Below are 24,936 nucleotides of genomic sequence, written 5' to 3'. Positions count from 1 at the left end.
GTTAGCTTAAGCTACCTGCAGATTCATACCACAGCTATGACAATGTTTATATTGGTAGTAGTCTGAGCTGGGATTATGCAGGTTCAGTGTTTAGCTAGCTAGCTAATTAACTAACTACATGTCTAAACAAAAGACTCCAGTTCGGCCGGATTATTACATGACCCTTCAAATTAGCTAGGTGTGTCTGGGGGTGATTACAGCGATCTATTGTATTTCTTGAACATGCGTACATGTCTAGACAATTGTGACCCATCCACTTAGCTAGATGCGGTTCTAGCAAGTGTGTCGGGTAAGCGTCATCTATTTATAAAATATGGACACTTTCTGTTTTTGATATTGCTACTATGCGAGTAACCACTGTACCATTTACACCTTCTGTATCCTGTGCATGTGACAAATAAACTTGGATTTCATTTGATATAGTGTGTGTTTACCACATGGGCTCACGTGAATTCTTAGAGAGATGGGTGGGACTATGGCTTAAGAGGGTGTGAACGATGCTGAATGGCTGTAGACAGAGAAGGGCTCTCTAGTAGGTGTACCAAAACATTGAAGGGTAATTTTGTCAAAAGCGGGGTTACAAGTTTATTAACTTTCAAAGCAGAATTACTTTCCCATTGTACTTCAACTGCAGTGTATGATATACCATTTTCTAGCTCTGAGTCGCTACTTTTATCCAATGTAAAAAACACGATTTCAAATTTTGCTACATAAAACCGAATCAGGGCAGTCGGTCACATTTGGTTAGTCTGGCCCTGGTTTCGAGTCATGTTTTGGGTCCATTTTTGACATTTTTTTTAGCAAGGGGTCGAGAAGTGGGGGGGGCAGCAACTAAATCTCATGGCCCCCAAAAAGCTAAAGGAGGTAGGATGCAAGGAATCGAAGACAGATGAATTCAGAAAGATCCATTCTGTCATGGTTGTTGTTCTTTCCTAAATGTGAGTCTGATTCAGACCTGGACAACTAGGTGTGTACTTTATAGCTAATCAATTACCTTAAAGAAACATTGACTATCATGGCATGACTATCATGGCATGTACGCAGGCAGATTCAGTCCATATTTGGTCAGCTACTGTATTGTACTCGCCATAGAGTTGTTTAAGGCTATTACAATGATTCCAGACATGGCTAGTGTTTCATTGAGTCACATAATAATTTAACACACTATCATCATTTCAATAAAGCTGAATAATTCCCCTGCTCTCCCTGAGCCTCGTTGACCTGGGAACACAAACATAAACGGCAGTGAGCGCCAGGGTGGACTTAGTGTGAGTGTTTAGTTGTGTGTGTGTGCGCGTGCATATGTGTGTGGATTCAGCCTGTGTGTTTTCGCTCTGGCTCCCTGTCGACCCGAATAACGACGGCTGGGGAGGCCGACACTGACACACACTGACAGTTATACACTTTATTTGAAGGTACTGGATTCAAATAAATCTGCAAAGTTGCCCCAGAGCCGAAACCTTACTCCGCACGTGCCATCACTGAGGACTGGACCGCACAGCGGATGGGTACACATCTCCAACCGATTATGTAAACCAGCGTGTGTGTATGTTTGCGTGTATCCATGCAAGCGTCGTATGGGTGTTCAAAATGTAAATTGCTGATGTATGGAAATCCATGTATTTCAGGAGCGGTTGGGGTTGACTGGGGAAGCCATATGGACAAGGACATCTCCTATGTAAATAACCAAGATAAAAGGCCAGATGGAATGAGAACGGAGAGATGGGAAAGAGAGAGAGAGAGATGGGAAAGAGAGAGAGAGAGGGAGAAAAGAGAGAGTACTCCTGCTGCTTGCCTAACATAGCCATACGTACATAGAAATATAAAGTCAGTCACACACACGCACACTGATATTCTGACCTACAAATGACCTGCTGGAACCCAAAGTACAACCTCCATACACAACGTGAATCTTCCCATCACTCTCTACGCCCCAGGCATTCAACCATGGAGAATGGCTTCTTATGACAGCTCCCCAAAGGAGCTCCTCAAAATGTCCGCCACTCTCCAGTCTCCACCGTAAAATGAGGCCAGACCACCTCAACTCCAGCTGATTGATGTCCTATTTCACAGCCCAGCTTAATTTCCATGCCACACAACTCATATAGCATGTGTGTGTGTGGAAGTGTATGCATATGCGTATGCGTCTGTATTGCAGTGGTACAATCTGGAGAAAATAAGGCAAGATTTACATCCTTTCTTTGTTGCTTTACCATGCAGCTCTTCTTTTCAGGAACAATTGAGGAGAAAATCCATATCTCCATTTCTATTTCTAAAGGAGAATAACACATTGTTTGTCCCTCTTAAGCTTCTCCCCAATTTCTATTTGTATTTTCTCCTTTAGAAAGTAAATACCTTCCAGGAAATTGAGGCAAAGGCAAAAATCGTCCCCATAATTTCTATAATGATTCTTGTTGTCTGATTTTGCATCCAATTTCAAGACCCCACAGTTGGTGATGAAATTAAAAAGAAGGGGTGTACAGGAGAGAGAACGGTTGCCTAGAACAGTTCAACCAAGAAAAGGGAAGGAAGCTTGTTCTTATTGGTTCGTCAATAGGTGAGGTTTCTACTACTGTCTTGAACTATCGGTTCAACTCTCAAGGATAATAATGTCATTTCATGACCTTGCATCTTGTCTCAAGAAAAGCTATGGCTGAATTGTCAACAACACCCATGTCCACAAAGAATTAATGTAACACCCACCACTTTTTTGCATTCTTTTTTTGTTATTACTGGATCTCATAATTCTTGACAGGGATTTGAAGGACATTTCGCTTTCTAACAATCTATCATACACCAAAGAAGAATGATAAACATAGTTAGAAACGGTTTTCCTATTTCTTGGTGATGCAAATAGTTGTTGATTAAATCTTATTGCTCATCAAGAATCATTTCAAATCTCTATAGAACAATAGTAATATATTTATTTCATTTGGCGCTTTTCATTACACGTTGAATCACAAAGTCGCTTTAAAAACAAAACGAACCCGAAAAAACTATTGATTTCAACAAATGTAGAAGGATCTGGACGTTATTGGGCGGCGGTCTTCCACAGCTTCAGATGATAGATCATTCAGAAAGGTAGTATCTTGAGCCGAGGGAGCATTGATGGTACAGCCAGGCAGACAGGTAGGGACATCTGACAGACAGGGCCCCGGAGCTCTTCATCGGGCACCTCGTTGTCTTCGATGTTCAACGCTCCTCCTCCGTAGATCAGGCTGGATCGTCCACTACTGAAATGTAGCACCCACCTGGGTGAAACTTCGGCGATTGTAAAAGTGCCAGTAAGACCACCACACCTCAGCAGTAATCCTGAAAATCTCCCTACGAGGCGAGCTTCTGCATCACCTCACACCGCAGCCTTATAAATGTGGTTAATGCATTAATTTGCTTACGTGGTCTCTTATTATGGTCCTATGATTTGAATTGGAATAGGTCAATTACGCCCTCTAGCAACAATTAGTTGGAAGTACGGGTGGGCCCGCCAAGATAGCCACATATACTGTAGATGGGTTGGTTGTTCAGCAACAAAACCGACGAGTGTGCAACTATGGGGCAAAACAGACAGGGTTGGCTTTGATTGTTGACAACATGTAAACTATATTTCCTCTCCAATGTTTATTGAAAATACAAATACTTGTGCACAATGAGCACTTCTTGTCTCTCAAACACATTGTTAGAGTTGCCATACTTGCATTGTCATGAAATCAGTCAAAACATCTCAAAACAACACATGCTATCAAAAACAAGCTAAAACTAGCTGAAACAAGCCACCTACGATTCCCCACACGGCAGCTTCTTGTCATTGTTGATAGCTATCTGACAGTTCAGAATAATAACAATGGATAGCTTCAGGCCCCATCGAAGCTCGCACATAATTTTTGTGACATTGTCAGCCTACCTGTCTATTGGGTATATTGAGATAGGAAGTAAGGCCTACAAGTTATGGCAAATGTTTGGGATACTGGGAAGGGGTACATTTTCTGAACCACAGGTTGTACCCTGATTGTTTTTGTTTACCTGAAATACTGGAACCTTTGTTCACCTTGCATCATATCATTTTGGATTCTACAAATAAAATATTTTACGGTTCATTAATCAAGCCATCGTTTGGAAACATTTTACTTTCTATTGGATTTATTTGATCTATCTTGCAACTGGAATACTGACGGCTATTCGGAAAAAACGCTACAAACACATTTTGTTGTCCACCCTGTTTTTACCTGTGCGGCGTTGACCCTAAAGCAGTGAAGAATAAGTGAAAAAGAGATGATTTCTCTCTTTCATCCACTCTTCAGTATTTCCTTTCAGAATGAGAAAACAATACAGTTGAAGTTGGAAGTTAACATACACTTAGGTTGGAGTCATTAAAACTCGTTTTTCAACCACTCCACAAATATCTTGTTAACAAACTGTAGTTTTTGCAAATTGGTTAGGACATCTACTTTGTGCATGACACAAGTAACTTTTCCAATAATTGTTTACAGACAGATTATTTCACTTATAATTCACTGTATCACAATTCCAGTGGGTCAGAAGTTTACATACACTAAGTTCACTTGTGCCTTTAAACACCTCGGAAAATTCCAGAAAATTATGTCATGGCTTTAGAAGCTTCTGATAGGCTAATTGACATAATTTCTGTCAATTGGAGGTGCACCTGTGGATGTATTTCAAGGCCGACCTTCAAACGCAGCGCCTCTTTGCTTGACATCATGGGAAAATCTAAAGAAATCAGCCAAGACCTCAGAAAAGAATTGTAGACCTCCACAAGTCTGGTTCATCCTCAACTAAAATGGGAGCAATTTCCAAATGCCTGAAGGTACCACGTTCATCTGTACAAACAGTAGTACGCAAGTATAAACACCATGGGAACACGCTGCCGTCATACCGCTCAGGAAGGAGACGCGTTCTGTCTCCTAGAGATGAACGTACTTTGGTGCGAAAAGTGCAAATCAATCCCAGAACAACAGCAAAGGACCTTGTGAAGATGCTGGAGGAAACAGGTACAAAGGTATCTATATCCACAGTAAAACGAGTCCTATATGGACATAACCTGAAAGGCCGCTCAGCAAGGAAGAAGCCACTGCTCCAAAACCGCCAAAATGTCCTCTGGTCTGATGAAACAAAAATGCCCATAATAGCCATAATGACCATCGTTATGTTTGGAGGGAAAAGGGGGAGGCTTGCAAGCCGAAGAACACCATCCCAACCGTGAAGCACAGGGGTGGCAGCTTCATGTTGTGGGGGTGCTTTGCTGCAGGAGGGACTGGTGTACTTCACAAAATAGATGATATCATGAGGACGGAAAATTACGTGGATATATTGAAGCAAGCATACATCCAAAGTTGTGGCAAAATGGCTTAAGGAAAACAAAGTCAAGATATTGGAGTGGCCAACACAAAGCCCTGACCTCCAGCCTATAAAAAATTTGTGGGCAGAACTGAAAAAGCGTGTGCGAGCAAGGAGGCCTACAAACCTGACTCAGTTACCGTAATTTCCGGACTATTGAGCGCACCTGAATATAAGCCGCACCCACTGATTTTAAATATTTATTTTATTTTGAACATAAATAAGCCGCACATGTCTATAAGCCGCAGGTGCCTACCGGTACATTGAAACAAATGAACTTTACACAGGCTTTAACGAAACACGGCTTGTAACAAAAATAAATAGGCTTTAACGAAACACGGCTTGTAACAAAAATAAATAGGCTTTAACGAAACATGGCTTGTAACAAAAATAAATAGGCTTTAACGAAACACGGCTTGTAACAAAAAATAAACATTTGCAGTAAACAGTAGCCTACCAAGAAAGTCATTTGTCACTATCTTCCTCCTCCTGTGCACTGAAACCACTGAAGTCATCTCCTTTCAAAAAAAATTGAAAGCGGGAAAAATCCATATATTAGCCGCGTCATTGTTTAAGCCACAAGGTTCAAAGCGTGGGAAAAAAAGTTGCGGCTTATAGTCCGGAAATTACGGTACACTAGCTCTGTCAGGAGGAATGGGCCAAACTTCACCCAACTTATTGTGGGAAGCTTGTGGGAGGCTACCCGAAATGTTTGACCCAAGTTAAACAATTTAAAGGCAATGCTACCAAATACTAATTGAGTGTATGTAAACTTCTGACCCACTGGGAATGTGTTGAAAGAAATAAAAGCTGAAATAAATCATTCTCTCTACTATTATTCTGACATTTCATATTCTTAAAATAAAGTGGTGATCCTAACTGACCTCAGACAGGGAATTTTTACTAGGATTAAATATCAGGAATTGTGAAAAACTGTTTAAATGTATTTGGCTAAGGTGTATGTAAACTTCTGACTTCAACTGTACATGCATCTGTACCTAACCCTTCTCCACTCCACCCAGTCTCTTGCCACCCCTTCTGCTGTCTCTTTCCTGGCCTTACAGCTCCTTCTCTCCATCCTCGCGGGCTTCGGCTCCTTGCTGTCATTTGGCATCACGGTGCCAAGGTCAGTGAACCATTCGCAGCCCTGCAAGGGAGACCGTCAGGGCAGCTGTGCCCCCCTGCGCCAGCTGCCAGCACTGCTCCATTCACAGACACACCCTTCAGTGTGTGTGTGTGTGTGTGTGTGTGTGTGTGTGTGTGTGTGTGTGTGTGTGTGTGTGTGTGTGTGTGTGTGTGTGTGTGTGTGTGTGTGTGTGTGTGTGTGTGTGTGTGTGTGTGTGTGTGTGTGTGTGTGTGTGTGTGTGTGTGTGTTAAATGAACACTTCAACCGAAAAACCCTATTTCTCAGTTTGGAAAATGTTGGTAATATGGTATATTTCTAGTTGTATAGTGGACAAGAAACCTGGACAAGACGAATGCATATGTGAGAATGCTGTTCATCGACTACAGCTCAGCTTTCAACACCATAGTGGCCTCTAAGTTCATCACTAAGCTCAGGGCCTTTATCATATATGCATGTCACTTTAACTATACATTCATGTACATACTACCTCAATTGGGCCAACCAACCAGTGCTCCCGCACAGTGGCTAACTGGGGTATCTGCATTGTGTCCCGCCACCCGCCAACCCCTCTTTTACGCTACTGCTACTCTCTGTTCATCATATATGCATAGTCACTTTAACCATATCTACATGTACATACTACCTCAATCAGCCTGACTAACCGGTGTCTGTATGTAGCCTCGCTACTGTATATAGCCTGTCTTTTTACTGTTGTTTTATTTCTTTACCTACCTATTGTTCACCAAATACCTTTTTTGCACTATTGGTTAGAGCCTGTAAGTAAGCATTTCACTGTAAGGTCTACACCTGTTGTATTCAGCGCATGTGGCAAATAAACTTCGATTTGATTTGAGTGCTAGATTTCCAGACGGGCCGACCCCAGGTGGTGAGGGTAGGCAACAACACCTCCCCCACGATGACCCTCAACATGTGGGCCCCACAAGAATGTGTTCTCAGCCCTCTCCTATACTCCCTGTTCACCCATGTCCGTGTGGCCATGCAAGACTCTAACTCAATCATCAAGTTTGCTGATGACACGACAGTGGTAGGCCTGATTATCAACAACGACGAGAGAGCCTACAGGGAGGAGGTTAGAGCTCTTCTCTGTCCTGCCACCCAAACGGTGGAACCAGCTTGCCCCTGAAGCTAGGACAGCAGAGTCCAAGCCCATCTTACGAAAACATATGAAACCCTACCTCTTCAAACACTTTCTTAAATAATCCTCCTAAGCACTTGCACTTGTAGAGTCTTCTGATGACAGTGATTGGGAAGAAAGTGTTGTTTTCACGGAAGAAGTTGACCGAGTTTTGAAATCAGTTTAATGCCCGGTGGAAGCAGAAAGATGATGGAGAGAGTCAAAAAGAGAACACAGAAGGCTGTTGTATAAAACACCTGTCTCCGGATTACATCTTCAAACTAAGGGCAACCATGGCATCCATGACAGAGAGGGAGAAGCGTTCATCCATGTATACGGGTAAGAGTAGCTACATTTTCAGATATTATAAGTTACCGATTTTGTCAGAAAGTCCATTTTACTGTTTAAAGCTTACTGTTAACTAGCTAGGTAATGTTAGCTGGCTGGCTCGCTAGCTAACGTTACTTGTATGATCTGTGTAGTAATATTATTAGTATCTCAAAAATCTATTTGCATTGCTAGTTTAGCCTAATGTTAGCTAGCAAGCTAAAATTGAACCTAGTTGGTTAGCTTTAGCTACTGTACCTGCAGATTCAAGCATGGTAGTATGTATTGTCGCTTTCAAAACAACTGGGAACTCGGAAAAATACAAGGTCAAATCATGACGTCAGTGATCTTCAGGTCGGAAAGTCTGAGTTCTAGAAAGAAGCCTGAGTTCCCGACTGGGAATTCCGAGTTGGATGACCTTTCAAATACATTTTCCCAGTCGGAGCTTGTTTTTTTTTTCGAGTTCCCAGTTGTTTTGAACGCACTGAAGTCGGAAGTCAGAGATTTCCCAGTTCCGAGTTCCCAGTTGTTTTGAACGCGGCATTAGAGTTGGCATTATGGTTCATTGTTTAGCTAGCTACATGTCTACACAAAAGACTCCATTATGCAAGTAACAATTTCACTGTACCGTTTACACCTTCTGTATCCTGTGCATGTGACAAAGAAACTTTGATTTTATATAGTGTGTGTTTAACAGAGACGGTAATATGAAGAACAACATGACCTGCACTAAAATCAGATTAGGATATAGGCCAAGGACTAGATAAAGTGAGTGTATTTTTACTAGTACTTTTCGTTACTACTTTCACCACTTTTAGTCTTGAACTCATTGGCCGTTTACTACTCTACCTTATTCACTCTGTTTAGCACATGGCCTAACATGTGAATTCTTAAAGAGATGGGTGGGGCCAAGGCTTAAGAGGGTGTGAATGATGCTGAATGGGTGTAGACAAAGAAGAGCTCTCCAATAGGTGTTCCAAAACATTCATGTGCCATTTTCTCAAAAGTGGTGTTACACGTTTATCAACTTTCAAAGCAGAATTACTTTCCCATTGTTCCTCAAATGCAGTATATTTTATATTATACAATTTTCTAGCTCTGAGCCTCTACTTTTATCCAATGTAAAAAACACAATTTCAAATGTTGTTAGATCGGACCGAATCCAGGTGGTGGGTCACATATGGCCCTCCAGAGGGTGGTGCGGTCAGCCTGACGCATTACTGGGGACACACTGCTTACCCTCCAGGACATTTACAGCCCTCTGTGTCAAAGAAAGGCCAAGAAGATCATTTAAGGACCTCAGTCACCCGTGCCATGGACTGTTAACTCGGCTACCGTCTGGCAGACAGAGACAGTACAAGTGCATCAGAGCCGGACTCACACACACACACTCACATGCGCACACTCACACACACTCACAGAGCCAATGCTGCTGTCCCATGTTATAGAGACATTAAACCACTGGACACTTCCTGTTTCACACTGTGTATTTAAATACTGTATTCTCGACATAGCTCCTTGTAATATTTCTACTACTATACATTGCATTTTATAGTAGTTACACTGTTTATACACACCGCATATTTCTTTATGTACTGGATTCTTGACATAGCTCACTCTAATATATATACTGCTGTGCATATCCTTCTCAGTATATTTACTGTAAATTAATCTGTTGTATAGAGATTGCATTTGGATTACTGTTACAGTGCTATTTGGGTTTCTAATTGGATCAGTTTTGACATTTGTTGATTTTATTATTATTCTATATTGTTTGGGGGTTGGGGGGGATTATTTGCATACGCTATACCATCTGCTAAACTGTGTACGCGTCCAATAAACTTTGATTTGATTTAGCGGATATGAATCATGCAAAGTCTTGATACAGTATTACATGCAGACTATAAAAAGACAACACGTACAATACATTTCCATGTCAGTTGACAACTCTGGGCATTACAATGAACTTATAAGATACAAAATAAGTAATGATCTGAAAATGCAAAACGCACATACGGTTCTTCATGGGGTTCAAATATGCACCGGAGGTAATGAATGTTATGCCACATTCAGTACAACGGAAAAAAAATCTTGTGACAGTTATCACACTGAGAGAGAGAGAGATTAAAGGAAAAATCCACCATTTTTTTTTTTTTTTTCATTTGTCCACAGTTAATACAGTTCAGCAGTCAAGTTTCAAGATATTGGACTTTCAAGAAGCAGTGTCACTTGCCACAGGATCATGTTTGATGCAAAATGCATCAAATGCACACTTTCCAACGCAGATGATTGAGACGAAGCCAATGCAAAAAAAAACTGGATATCTATCGCTTAAACAGACAGATTTGGAAGGGGATTTTTAAAATTATGTTGTCATAATATAATATAATAATATAGGGGTGGCATTTCAGGCCTGGCTTACTGTTAGGGACCACTGTAGCAAGTGTTGACTTTAGTATTAGCCTGTTCCAGGTGCCCAGGTTCTCTGAGCTATTGAGGGTAACCACTAGAAAAAGCAATAGTTCTTGGGCATAAGGTTGCCTGGCGGTTAAGAGTGTTGGGCCAGTGTTGGGACAGTAACTGAAAGGTTGCTGGTTTGAATCTGTCGATGTGCCCTTGAGCAAGGCACTTAACCCTAATTTCTCCTGTAAGTCGCTCTGGATAAGAACGTCTACTAAAATGTAAATGTCAATGGACACTAGGGGGTTAATACACTTGGCTCACCCTCATTTTGAAAGGCTGTTGTCATCAGAAAGTGTGAGTGCATGCGTGCCTGTGTGTGTGTGTTTGAAAGAGAGGATTTGCAGCGGGAGAGCATGCTATTACAAGTGTATGTGTGGTCTTTTGAATCTATTTTGCCCCAGCTTGCTGACAGGGCTGCCAAGACCACTTTGTCCTTAGATTTGTCACTGGGGTAGTCCATCCAGGAAACAACGTTACCTAATTTTACGGACACGTGAGTCTCACTCTCACGTGATAGGGCAGGGTTCCCAACTAGGTGATTTTATTTGGTGCACCAAGTTTTCTGAGCAAAAAAAAATAAGGATTTTCATTGTTGGACAGAAAAGGCTGTAACACCCCAGGAAATCAGATGCAAATGATTTTAATTTAAGAAATCTGTTCCCAAGTATTCCCACTCATAATAGAGAGCCATGTGATCGTATACAAATGCAAGCAAGGTTTGAAATGATTATGTTAAAGTCAAACATTATATCTGTTTGGGCTTCTTGCAGTCAATTTGCAGTCTACAAATGATTTGTAATTATGTTCCGGCCCCCTGACCATCTGCTCAAGAAAAAATTGTCTCGCGACTGAATCTAGTTGATGACCCCTGTGATAGGTATCCATTTCCCTCCCACAAAAATACTCACCCAATGAGCAAAGACCAGGGGCTGTTCTAATCACGTGTCTCAGAGTAGGAATGCTGGTCTAGGATCAATGTAGCCTTTTAGATCACAATTAATACAATTAGATGGATGGGGGGGGAACTGATCCTAGCACTCCTACTCTGAGAAGCTTGATACATATACAGTAGCCCCAGAGCAAAGATGATTATGGGCTTTTTCGGGTCACCTGAAGGTGTGTGTCTGCACAGATCTAAGCAAACTCGCAGAACAGTGTGGAGGAAATGATTAATACCCTGCAGTCAAATGACCAAATGGCCCTCTAGTGGCCTCATGGGTGGAACCATTTTTAATATTTTAATAATTAATAAACACTATTTCAAAAACCCACCGAAAATCCGGTGTTTCTATGTCAAACGGTTTTGTTATATTTCAGTCTTATGTGATGTATATAAAGTGTAATATTTGGATGCAAACTTGAATACATTTCAATTCTATATCTGACATGGTACAGGTGTCTTCTTTTTTTAAGCCCATAATCATGTGTGTGAGGTGTAAATTCTTGTTTCAATGTAGATTTGTTTAAGACTACCAAGAAACACTCTTGTCTAAGCCTGATTTAGCCCACTGCAGTAAAAGGCTTAGGGAGCACACACACACTCACTCTCACGGACACACAGACAAACCAGCTGCCACTGAGAATAAGCTCATGTGAGTCTTGGGAACGAGGGGAGAGATGTCCACTGTCCAGTCAAGTGGGCAGCTTACAGCGTAGGGCAGGCTCAGGTGTGGGAAGCGGAACAAGAGTCAGGCGCCAGAGGAAGGCAGGAGCCTGGGAATTAATGAGTATATCTGCTGCTCTTCCCCAGGACTGAGGAACCTACTGGATGGAGCCCCTTCCCTGGGATCCATCTCATTCCTTAGGAATAGGTCTAGGATCAGCTTAATCTACCCTCATATCAACCCTAACCATTAGGGGGTAATGCAAAGCTGATATCAGATTAGCATCTATTTAGGCTTCTTCATCCTATTGACTCCTGGAGAAAGTCGCCACAGATACTGGTAGAAGGTCAGTTTAACATTTTCACGCCTAATGGTTAACTTCTTTGGGATAGGGGGCAGTATTTTCACGGCCGGATAAAAAAACGTACCCGATTTAATCTGGTTACTACTCCTGCCCAGAAACTAGAATATGCATATAATTAGTAGATTTGGATAGAAAACACTCTAAAGTCTCTAAAACTGTTTGAATGGTGTCTGTGAGTATAACAAAACTCATATGGCAGGCCAAAACCTGAGAAGATTCCATGCAGGAAGTGCCCTGTCTGACAATTTGTTGTCCTTCTGTTGCATCTCTATCGAAATTACAGCATCTGTGCTGTTACGTGACACTTTCTAAGGCTTCCATTGGCTCTCTAAAGCCGCCAGAAAGTGGAATGGGGTGTCTGCTGTCTCTGGGCGAAGTATAGGAGCAGAGTTTGTAAGTGGTCAGCCTGGGGACTGTGAGACTGGAGATGCGCGGTCACGATTTTTTTCTTTCTCTCTTTGAATGAATACAACGTTGCCCGGTTGGAATATTATCGCTATTTTGCGAGAAAAATAGCATAAAAATTGATTTTAAACAGCGTTTGACATGCTTCTAAGTACGGTAATGGAATATTTTGACATTTTTTGTCACAAAATGCGCTCGCGCGTTACCCTTCGGATAGTGACCTGAACGCACGAACAAAACGGAGGTATTTGGATATAACTATGGATTATTTGGAACCAAAACAACATTTGTTGTTGAAGTAGAAGTCCTGGGAGTGCATTCTGACGAAGAACAGCAAAGGTAATCCAATTTTTCTAATAGTAATTCTGAGTTTAGGCTGCCCGACGTTGGCGGGTCTGAATAGCTAGCCTTGATGGCCGAGCTATGTACTCAGAATATTGCAAAATGTGCTTTCGCCGAAAAGCTATTTTAAAATCATACATAGCGATTGCATAAAGGAGTTCTGTATCTATAATTCTTAAAATAACTTATGTATTTTGTCAACGTTTATCATGAGTAATTTAGTAAATTCACCGGAAGTTTTCGGTGGGTATGCTAGTTCTGAACATCACATGCTAATGTAAAAAGCTGTTTTTTGATATAAATATGAACTTGATTGAACAAAACATGCATGTATTGTATAACATAATGTCCTAGGAGTGTCATCTGATGAAGATCATCAAAGGTTAGTGCTGCATTTAGCTGTGGTTTGGGTTTTTGTGACATATATGCTTGCTTTGAAAATGGCTGTGTGACTATTTTTGGTTGGGTACTCTCCTGACATAATCTAATGTTTTGCTTTCGCTGTAAAGCCTTTTTGAAATCGGACAATGTGGTTAGATTAACGAGAGTCTTATCTTTAAAATGGTGTAAAATAGTTGATTGTTTGAGAAAATTGAATTGTGGTATTTTAGTTGGTTTTGTATTTCGCGCCGTGCGATGCCATTGGCTGTTGGCTAGGGGTTCCGCAGGTGGAACGGGGTTCCGCTAGCGGAACATCTGTCCTCAACAGGTTAAGGTAAGGTTTTGGGCAGGTGAGCTGATCCTAGGTCCGTGTGGAAGGTTAACTTTTACCTGGAGGGTAAAGAGCCATTCTGGAAACGAGATGCACGACTATGACAAACCGTCTGACTTCAAAAGGAGAGATTCAGTGTTTTCTAAATATGTGAAGGTCTTTAACCACTACAAGAATCTCCTTACTATACTACACTTAGCCAACACACACCCGCACACGCACGCACACACACACACAGAGATTTACATCGTGAAAGATATTACCTGTGGAATGCCTTTGGCAATGAAGGAGCCAAGACATTAAACCGATGTCTAAAAATATCCAATGCAATTTGCTACAGTTACATAAAATTCTACTGATGATGATCCAAGAAGGCAGGGGTGGCTCACCACAATCATTATCGTAATCATTACCGCAAAGGGTCATGTGACGCAATGCATTGTGAGAGTTTATCATTAATAGCTTTATAAGTAGTCCAATAGGCACATCAAAACCTATTGATTAGTGCACACCGTAGCAAACCGTAACAAAACATTTTGCAACAGTAAACGTTTTGCAACTAAAACTAGAGTTTCTCATTCCGGTAGGTCCCTCTCCATTTCGCCCCGTTTGCTTCCGTTTGGGTCCTAGTGAATACACCCCTGTACTAGACATCACTGTTTGTCAATTGCTGATTGGTTGAGCTGGACAGTGAGTACACTAACGGTCAAAAGTTTTAGAACACCTACTCACTTAAGGGTTTTTCTTCATTTTTACTATTTTCTACATTGTAGAATTATAGTGAATACATCAAAACTATGAAATAACAGATATGGAATCATGTAGTAACCAAAAAAGTGTTAAACAAATCAAAATATATTTTATATTTGAGATTATTCAAATAGCCAGCCTTTTCCTTGATGTCAGCTTTGGACACTCTTGGCATTCTCTCAATCAGCTTCATGAGGTAGTCACCTGGAATGCATTTGAATTAACAGGTGTGCCTTCTTAAAAGTTAATTTGTGGAATTTCTTTCCTTCTTAATGCGTATGAGCTAATCAGTTGTGTTGTGAAAGGTAGGGGTGGTAAACAGAAGATAGCCCTATTTGGTAAAAGACCAAGTCCATATTATGACAAGAACAGCTCAAATAAGCGAAGAGAAACGACAGTCCATCATTACTTTAAGACACGAAGGTCAGTCAATATGGAACATTTAGAGAAATTATAGGCAATTAGCAAGACACCCCCAATAAAGGAGAGGTTCTGCAGGTGGGGTCACAGACCACTTCTCAGTTCCTATGCTTCCTGGCTGATGTTTTGGTCACTTTTGAATGCTGGTGGTGCTTTCACTTTAGTGGTAGCATGAGACGGAGTCTACAACCCACACAAGTGGCTCAGGTAGTGCAGCTCATCCAGGATGGCACATCAATGCGAGCTGTGGCAAGGTTTGCTGTGTCTGTCAGCGTAGTGTCCAGAGCATGGAGGCGCTACCAGGAGACAAGCCAGTACATCAGGAGACGTGGAGGAGGCCGTAGGAGGGCAACAACCCAGCAGCAGGACCGCTACCTCCGCCTTTGTGCAAGGAGGAGCAGGAGAAGCACTGCCAGAGCCCTGCAAAATGACCTCCAGCAGGCCACAAATGTGCATGTGTCTGCTCAAACGGTCAGAAACAGACTCCATGAGGGTGGTATGAGGGCCCGACGTCCACAGGTGGGGGTTGTGTTTACAGCCCAACACCGTGCAGGACGTTTGGCATTTGCCAGAGAACTCCACGATTGGCAAATTCGCCACTGGCGCCCTGTGCTCTTCACAGATGAAAGCAGGTTCACACTGAGCACGTGACAGACATGACAGAGTCTGGAGACGCCGTGGAGAACGTTCTGCTGCCTGCAACATTCTCCAGCATGACCAGTTTGGCGGTGGGTCAGTCATGGTGTGGGGTGGCATTTCTTTGGGGGGTCGCACAGCCCTCCATGTGCTCGCCAGAGGTAGCCTGACTGCCATTAGGTACCGAGATGAGATCCTCAGACCCCTTGTGAGACCATATGCTGGTGCGGTTGGCCCTGGGTTCCTCCTAATGCAAGACAATGCTAGACCTCATGTGGCTGGAGTGTGTCAGCAGTTCCTGCAAGAGGAAGGCATTGATGCTATGGACTGGCCCGCCCGTTCCCCAGACCTGAATCCAATTGAGCACATCTGGGACATCATGTCTCGCTCCATCCACCAACGCCACGTTGCACCACAGACTGTCCAGGTGTTGGCGGATGCTTTAGTCCAGGTCTGGGAGGAGATCCCTCAGGAGACCATCCGCCACCTCATCAGGAGCATGCCCAGGCGTTGTAGGGAGGTCATACAGGCACGTGGAGGCCACACACACTACTGAGCCTCATTTTGACTTGTTTTAAGGACATTACATCAAAGTTGGATCAGCCTGTAGTGTGGTTTTCCACTTTAATTTTGAGTGTGACTCCAAATCCAGACCTCCATGGGTTGATAAATTGGATTTCCATTGATTATTTTTGTGTGATTTTGTTGTCAGCACATTCAACTATGTAATGAAAAAAGTATTTAATAAGATTATTTCTTTCATTCAGATCTAGGATGTGTTGTTTAAGTGTTCCCTTTATTTTTTTAGCAGTATATTATGTTATTCTGAATATTCACAATAATTGCATTATTGTGTGCTTGTGAACGTACCCAGTATGGCTGACTGAGCGACACAGGGAGATGATTCCAGTTAATTAATGGCTTGTCACAGAAACAGAAGTTGGGATATGATGGAAATAAGAAATAAGCAACCACGAGACACCTCTTTTTGCTGTCTGTGAGTCAGCAATTTGAAGAATAAATTGCCTTTTATTTTACTTCAAATATTTGTTCTTTTTAGGATTTTTACTTGCAGTGAGCCAGCCTACACATTTATTTTGCATATTTATCTATCTCTTGAGAGATTAGTTATATATTGTTTACCCCTTGTTTTTTTACCTAGTGTTTCTAGGGTGCAGTTGTCTTTGGTCTAATTTCACACAAAGTGACCGAGACTCGAGTGCTCTTCTCCAAAGAAGCAAGGTCATGGCATGCACACACACACACACACACACACACACACACACACACACACACACACACACACACACACACACACACACACACACACACTTATGCATATACAGTCACACACATATTTGGGGAGCACCAACCTAGATGCAAGCTAGACCAGCAGAGAAAGAGAGAGGAGCAGCCAGGTGAGCTAACTGCCACACAACACTGAAATGTGTGTGTGTCCAGTACCTGTGTGTGTGTGCGTGGCGTTGGAGGCCTTGGCGAGATTGAACTGGCGAAGCCTTCTTTGGTGAGTCTTGCCGTTGTAGTGGATCTGGGCCTGGGCCAATGAATTAAGCTGGATGTTACACACCTTGGAAAAGAGAGATGGTTTTACACATAGATATACATTCTATGCACACTGTACTTTTAATAGTATTAGAATGATATGTGATATTTAATTCTGTGGTTTTGTATCCACCTTGACACAGAGGCTGGACAAAAAAACAACATTACAAAAAATGTAGGTCATGTCCGTTCACTATGGTGCTCCCAGCAGGTAGGCTACTGCATGGCTCCTCGCTGTCACACACACACACACACACACACACACACACACACACACACACACACACACACACACACACACACACACACACACACACACACACACACACACACGCACACACAGTCTTGTACAGCTAACCATGTGGGGACACACAATTCAGTCCCATTCAAATCCTATTTTCCCTAACCCCTAACCCTAAACCTAACCCTAACCCGTACTCTTACACTAACCTTAACCCTAACCCTAACCTTAACCCAAAAACCTAAACTTAACCCTAACACTAAAACTAATCCTAGCTCCTAACCCTGAACGTAATTCTAACCCTAACACAAATTCTAATCTTAACCCTAAACCCCCTAGAAATAGCATTTGACCTTGTGGGGACTAACAAAATGTCCCCAGCCCAAACCGAACTAAATGTAGCATGAATCGATCAGAAAATTGATTCAAGCGTTTCGAACCGCCGGTCACTAATGTTTTTTCTCATAGAATTTTATTTCCCTCTGCTGAAAATACCTCTATGTTTTTGGGACTGAATTGATGCGTCCTCTCCTTCAGTAGCTATCGAACTAAGCACGCAAATGCGTAAGACAGTCATTGATGTCCAAGTCAGATAACAACTGTGCTTACAGAACGCAGCTGCTCGCGCAAAAAAGAGCCTATCCCTGATCTAATATTCGTACATCTTCAGTATTCAAATGCTTGTAAAATGACTTTCACAATGTCAAATTATTGGCTTTATTAGTTGGGTGACAACCAATGTAATTTGCTTGGTCATTGTTAGTAAATGCGCTGTAGAAAATGGTGTTTTACTGGCGGAATTGTGTAGGCTACCAAAGTGAACACAACTCACATCTTGCTGATTGCACATCTAACTGCTGATTGGGGCTTTTCGACTGCCAGGTTTAGCATAAGAAATTGTTTTGGTAGTTCTGCTTTAAAGTCCTTGAATCCCACGGTCACGTCGGCGTGATTTAGTGCTTCCAACCCCTCTTTAACATTGTGTGTTTGAGCTAGAGACATATTTTTTTGCATTGGATTTTGTATATTTATTCTGCATCTGCCAATACCAACCATTAGCCTGTGCGATTAATGAGGGCTGAACAACAGCAGTGATTGTGAGACATGGACGGATCCCGAAAAAGGTTCTTCTCACAAATGTCTGTTAAGTCTGAAAGGTTTGTCAAACTATAATGACCCTACCATGAAAAGCTGAAACTCTCATGAACATGCACATGTAATCTGTTTTGCTCTATGAAGCTCACAGACCACACAAGAGTTGTTAAAAGGTAAGGGTTCTAAATAGAATATCAGAAACAATAATTGCACATAACACTGTAATAAGCTCACATAGTTGCTGTCACAAGCACCAAACTCCACACAATTATAACTGACTAGTTGAATATTAATTTCCCACTGAGAAAACAATTTCTGTGTATACAGCATTCTTATGAATCCCTTATTAATCCAGTTTTTGCTTGGCAGACCTTATTATTTTTGTTGTCAATACATTTCATGAATGCAACTGTTTATGTCAAATAGTTTTGTGTTCTACATGTAGCCCTGGTTGTCCTGAAAAGAAAATGGTAAAACACTTCAATGTGAGGCTAAATATGAGGGCAGAGCGAGTAGATAAATTAAAGTAGTGAATTTCAAGTTTTTCACCCAGGGATTGCCTGGGTATGAAAAAGTTTTAAACAGTGCATTTGGTAAATTTGACATGAACAGGTTAAAGTTGTAATTTCATAACAAGGACAGCAATCATTTTTACACGCTGCGCTGTAGGCCTATGGTTGGAGCAGGAGAAGAGCAGCTCCAAACGGTCAAAATCATTTACTTTTGAGACGGGGGTGAAATCCCAAACGGTGTTATATTAATTGGTTATGTCATTGCTAATTTCTAAAGATATATATTGATACATTACTAGCTCAAAACACTTTTTATCTGCTAAAATGACAGGTTAATCAGTGGGTGATTGGAATTTCAGATAAAAAGTGGGGGGACAAAATGCCCCCTCTAATCTGATAGTGGTAGATGCTGTCTGCCCTATGGTTTAGTACAGGTGGCTACACACAGCATACAGGTGGATGTAGCCACCTGTATACAGTGCCTTCAGAAAGTATTCACACCCCTTTTCCACATTTGTTATGTTACTGCCTCAATTTATAATGAAATAAAATTGAGATTTTGTGTCACTGGCCTACACACAATACCCCATAATGTCAAGATGGAATTATGCGTTTAGAAAGTTTTACAAATGAATAAAAAATGAAAAGCTCAAATGTCTTGAGTCAATAAGTATTCAACCCCTTTGTTATGACAAGCCTTGTGACATTCGTCGTAAGGAGGAGACCAAGGTGCAGCGTGGTAAGTGCTCATGATATTTCTTTATTTAACTCAGAACACTAAAACAAAACAATAAACAACGGAAAACGAACGTCACGTTCTGCAGGCTTACACAGAGCTGTACAAAAACAAGATCCCACACTGAAGGAGGGAAAAAGGGCTGCCTAAGTATGATTCCCAATCAGAGACAACGATAGACAGCTGCCTCTGATTGGAAACAATACTCAGCCAAAACAAAGAAATACAACACATAGAATGCCCACCCCACACCCTGACCTAACAAAATAGAGAAATAAAACGTCTCTCTCAGGTCAGGGCGTGACAGTGCCCCCCCCCAAAGGTGCGGACTCCCGGCCACAAACCTGAACCTATAGGGGAGGGTCCGTGTGGGCATCTACCCATGGTGGCGGCTCCGGTTCGGGGCGTAGCCCCCGCTCTTCCCACTGATCTCTCTGCTTTTGTGCCACCGGACCGTGGATCGTCGTCGGAGGAACCGGACCGTAGATCATCACCGGAGACTCTGGACTGCAGACCGCCGCCGGAGACTCTGGACTGCAGACCATCGCGGAAGACTCTGGACTGCAGACCTTCGTTGAAGACTCTGGACTGGGGCGCATCGCTGAAGGTTCCGGACTGGGGAACGTCGTTGGAGGTTCCAGACTGTGGACTGTCTCAGGAGGTTCCGGACTGTGGGCCGTCTCAGGAGGTTCCGGACAGGGGACCGTCGCTGCAGGCTCCATGCCATGGATCATCCCTACAGGCTCCGGGCCATGGATCATCCCTACAGTCTTCTTGCCATAGATTATCACTGGAGGCTCCGGGCCATGGATTATCACTGGAGGCTTCGTGCCATGGATCATCACTACAGGCTCCGGGCCATGGATCATCACTGGAGGCTTCGTGCCATGGATCATCACTGGAGGCTTCGGACCATGGATCATCACTGGAGGCTTCTTACGTGGAGCCGGAACAGGTCTCACCGGACTGGGGAACGTCGCCGGAAGCTCTGGACTGGGAAGACGCACTGGAGGCCTGATGCGTGGGGCTGGCACAGGTGGCGCCAGACTGGTAACACGCACCTCAGGGCGAGTGCGAGGAGCAGGAACAGGACACACCGGACTGGGCAGGCGCACTAGAGACCTGATGCGTGGGGCTGGCACAGGTGGCGTCAGACTGGTGACACGCACCGCAGGGCAAGTGCGAGGAGCAGGCACAGGGCGTACCAGACTGGAGAGACTCACTGGAGGCGAACTGGAGACCAGGAGCGCTGAGCTGGCACCACCCTTCCTGGCTGAATGCTAACTCTAGCCCTGCAAATGCGGGGCGCTGACACAGAGTGCACCGGGCTGTGAATGCGCACTGGCGACACCGTGCGCATCACCGCATAACACGATGCTTGCTCAGTCACTTGCTCCCCACGGTAAGCATGGGGAGTTGGCTCAGGTCTCCACCCTGACTCTGCCAATCTCCCGTGTGCCCCCCCTCAAAAAACATTTGGGGGCTGCGTCTTGTGCTTCCGTCGTTGCCGTGCTAGTTCCTCGTCTCGTCGCTGCTCTGCTCTTGCTGCCTCCACCTGTTCCCATGGGAGGCGATGCCATCCAACCTGGATCTCCTTCCACGTCCAGGATCCCTTTCCGTCCAGGATGTCTTCCCAGGTCCATTGCTCCGGACCACGCTGCTTGGTCTTTTTGTGGTGGGATCTTCTGTGACGTCCGTTGTAAGGAGGAGACCAAGGTGCAGCGTGGTAAGTGCTCATGGTATTTCTTTATTTGCACAAATTTCAAAAAATATGTTTTCACTTTCTCTGTATTGTATGTAGATGGGTGAGAATTGATATTTATTTAATCCATTTTGAATTCAGGCTGTAACACAACAAAATGTGGATTAAGTCAAGGAGTATGAATACTTTCTGAAGGCCCAGCTCCTGAACTCAATCAGTATCAGATTTTAATTTAGAATGGAAAATGAATATGTTCCTGCAAAAAATGTTAGCACATCGAATCAAATCGAAACGTATTGAATCGTTCCACCAATCATACCAAATCGCACCGAATCATTTTAAACTAAAAGTATCATTCCTGTATCGTATGTATCCCTAACACATACAGACACACACAGGCGCACACACACAAAGGTGCGCACGCAGACACACACACAGAGCCAGACATGTCCTTATTTTTCCTATGGATGTCACACACCTCACACAGAGTCACACTGCTCTGTCTCCTCTCCCGCTTAGGCCTCCGCCCCGGGGCGGCTCGCTCCTCTTCTTCATCCTCCTCCTCTTCCTCGCCCTTCGGCGGGAGGACATTCTCCAGCAGCGCGGGGCTCCTGGGCCTCTTCATCCCTGGGAGAGTTCAACCAAAGGTAAATAAATTACGATCAGTTAAGGCTGAGACACAAGATCGATTTTAGCATCAACCAGATTAAGATTCCTTTATTGTAGCAATGGTCGTCAAAATTGTTAAAAGGTTCAAATACAATACTGATAAGTGTAACAGTTGGACAATGGATAAAGACACTTCAAACTTCTACATTTGTTCAAATCCATCAAATATTGACTGAATTATAGCACATAAAACATTGCCCTGGCATGGACAACATAATGGAGTTCAGGCATTTTGGAGAGGATTCAGGGATGATATTTATTTTCAAATCTCACTTTAATAATGCACAAATGTATACATTTTCTTACTATATCAGGTACTTGTTTAATATTTTGTTGATAAAATAAAGAAAAGTATATGTGCCTTATTTGCATATACACAAATTCTTCACATGTTCTTACAAAATGCTATACTGCCCCATGCAATGAATCATTTCTAAAAGGAGCAGTCTTGATAACGCATATGTGCAACAACTAAATGGCTCTTAAAATGTGTTTACATTCGATGGAGTTTTATATAGATTGAAGTGGTGGGGGAGAGTAGGGTGCACGATGGTAATAGACCTCAAACATGGGCCACATAATGCTTATGGAGCCTTAGTGTGAATATTTCCAGAACAACCACAAGGGGGCAGAGGTGCACAGTTCATCTTTATGGCGGGAAGTTCAAGAGGAAATCTCACAACCTCTCCATTATTTCGATATCCATCTCCAGCCCTGGAGAGCATCTGGATGTGCAGTCTTTTGTTCCATCCCAGCACAATTTTAAAAACATTACAATTCATTTCACAACAGATTTCATAACACATTAAGTGTGTGCCCTCAGGCCACTACTATCCTACCACATATCTACAACACAAAATTAATGTGTACGTGTGTATAGTGCGTATGTTATCGTGTGTGTGTGCATGCATGTGTCTGTCCACGTGTGTGTGTCTCTTCAAAGTCCCCGCTGTCCATAAGGTGTATTTTTATCTGTTTTTTTAAATCAGATTTTACTGCTTGCGTGAGTTACTTGATGTGGAATAGAGTTTCTTGTAGTCATGGCTCTATGTAGTACTGTGCGCCTCTCATAATCTGTTCTGGATTTGGGGACTGTGAAGAGACCTCTGGTGGCATGTCTTGTGGGGTATGCATGGATGTCTGACCTGTGTGCTAGTAGTTTAAACAGACAGCTCGGTGCATTCAACCTGTCAATACCTCTCACAAATACAAGTAGTGATGAAGTCAATCTCTCCTCTACATTGAGCCAGGAGAAATTGACATGCATATTATGAATATTAGCTATCCTGTAGCTATCCAACTGTAATCCCTTTTTGTGGCACCTGACCACACGACTGGACAGTAGTCCTGGTGCGACAAATCTAGAGCCTGTAGGACCTGCCTTGATGATAGCGTTGTTAAGGCAGAGCAGCGCTTTATTATGGACAGACTCCCCATTTTAGCTACTGTTGCATCAATATGTTTTGACCATGACAGTTTACAATCCATGGTGCGATGTTGGTTTGAGATATGTTGATCAGCGTACACGCAGATGACTCGGCGACATTTGTACCAACCTTGATTTAATTTCATAACATAAACTCCACATCTTTGCTGTCTGTCAATCTTGTGTAATCAGGGAATCAATGTTACTTACGCGCTTTCAAAGGAAAGCTATTCCTGGTTTGTTCGTCTGAGGAATAAACTTTAGTATGCGATCTATTAGAAATAAGCCGAAAGATGATTCTTATCTTGCAGTGTCAAGACTCGGTAGTTGGTACTGTAATGCTGCAATGTTGGTGTAAGATAAATTGATCAGAGTTAATACATGTGCGATTAAAGAATTTGAAGGGGCTTGCAAACTAGTTTGAACATTTCATTTGGTCAAATAGAACTCCGTTAATTCACATGGCCTTAATTAATGTACTACAGCACTAATTATTGTGGAACTAAAAAGAGGTGGGATGGATGATATCCAACTTTTGTTTTAAAAATCCCAGGAAGAGTAGCTGATGCCTTGGCAGGAACTAATGGGGATCCATAATAAACACAAATACTAATATTTTGCTTTGTGCTTTCAAACGATAATAGCGTTATAATTAACATGATAATGATTTAGTTGTTGTCACGTATACTCCCTCTCCGGCCTCTAGGTCATCAGGCTGTTGATTATCCCGCACACCTGTCACCATCGTCTCGCGCACCTGCGCCTCATGACGCTCACCTGGACTCCATCACCTCCTTGATTATCTTCCCTATATCTGTCTCTCCCCTTGGCTCTTTCCTCAGGTGTTATTGACTCTGTTTCATGTCGGTGCGTTGTTTGTCTATCGTGTTCATTGTTTATTTTATTTATTAAAACACTCACTCCCTGAACTTGCTTCCCGACTCTCAGCGCAATCGTTACAGTGGTGGAGGTTATACTTGAAGCTCAGTTGAAATTCACTGTACACATGAAATGAGTGAAGGAATATTATGAAAGAAGCTAAGTCATGGAATGAAAATGAATGATAAAGAGAGAGGCTTTTCAAGGTTGTGTGATAATTAGGGTAGCCTGGATGTTTTTATAAGGTTGCCGTGCTGGCACTGAATGAACACTTACTGTATGAGTAAGCTGAATAGCCTTATGTAAGTGTTAGATCATTTTCCAGGACGGGGCACAAAGACCCCCAAATTAGCATCTAGGACCTTAACCAAAATGTTCAATTGAAACCAATTGAAGCAGAGGGAACAGAGCCCTATACAACGGCAGGGTAAACACTGCGATGGCGCTTGCAAGGGATGTGGGTTCAATTCCCACTCG

The 24,936-nt window shown here is 42.7% G+C and overlaps 1 protein-coding gene across 1 annotated transcript in view; it reads right to left on the bottom strand.

The window, feature by feature from the left end:
* The window catches only part of LOC106579138 (zinc finger protein 385C), a 149,295-nt gene that overhangs the window by 57,179 nt on the left and 67,180 nt on the right, over positions 1-24,936 (bottom strand). The window contains exons 2-3 of the mRNA XM_045702571.1: positions 21,964-22,112; positions 17,101-17,224 (exon numbers count right to left, since the gene is read on the bottom strand). Of these exons, the coding sequence (XP_045558527.1) occupies positions 17,101-17,224; positions 21,964-22,112 (273 nt within the window). The remainder of the gene's footprint in view (positions 1-17,100; positions 17,225-21,963; positions 22,113-24,936) is intronic.

Source organism: Salmo salar, chromosome ssa19, assembly GCF_905237065.1.
Source record: "Salmo salar chromosome ssa19, Ssal_v3.1, whole genome shotgun sequence".
Taxonomy (NCBI): Eukaryota; Metazoa; Chordata; class Actinopteri; order Salmoniformes; family Salmonidae; genus Salmo; species Salmo salar.
The sequence above is the reverse complement of the archived record's forward strand: the minus strand, read 5'-3'. Positions and strand labels throughout refer to the sequence as shown.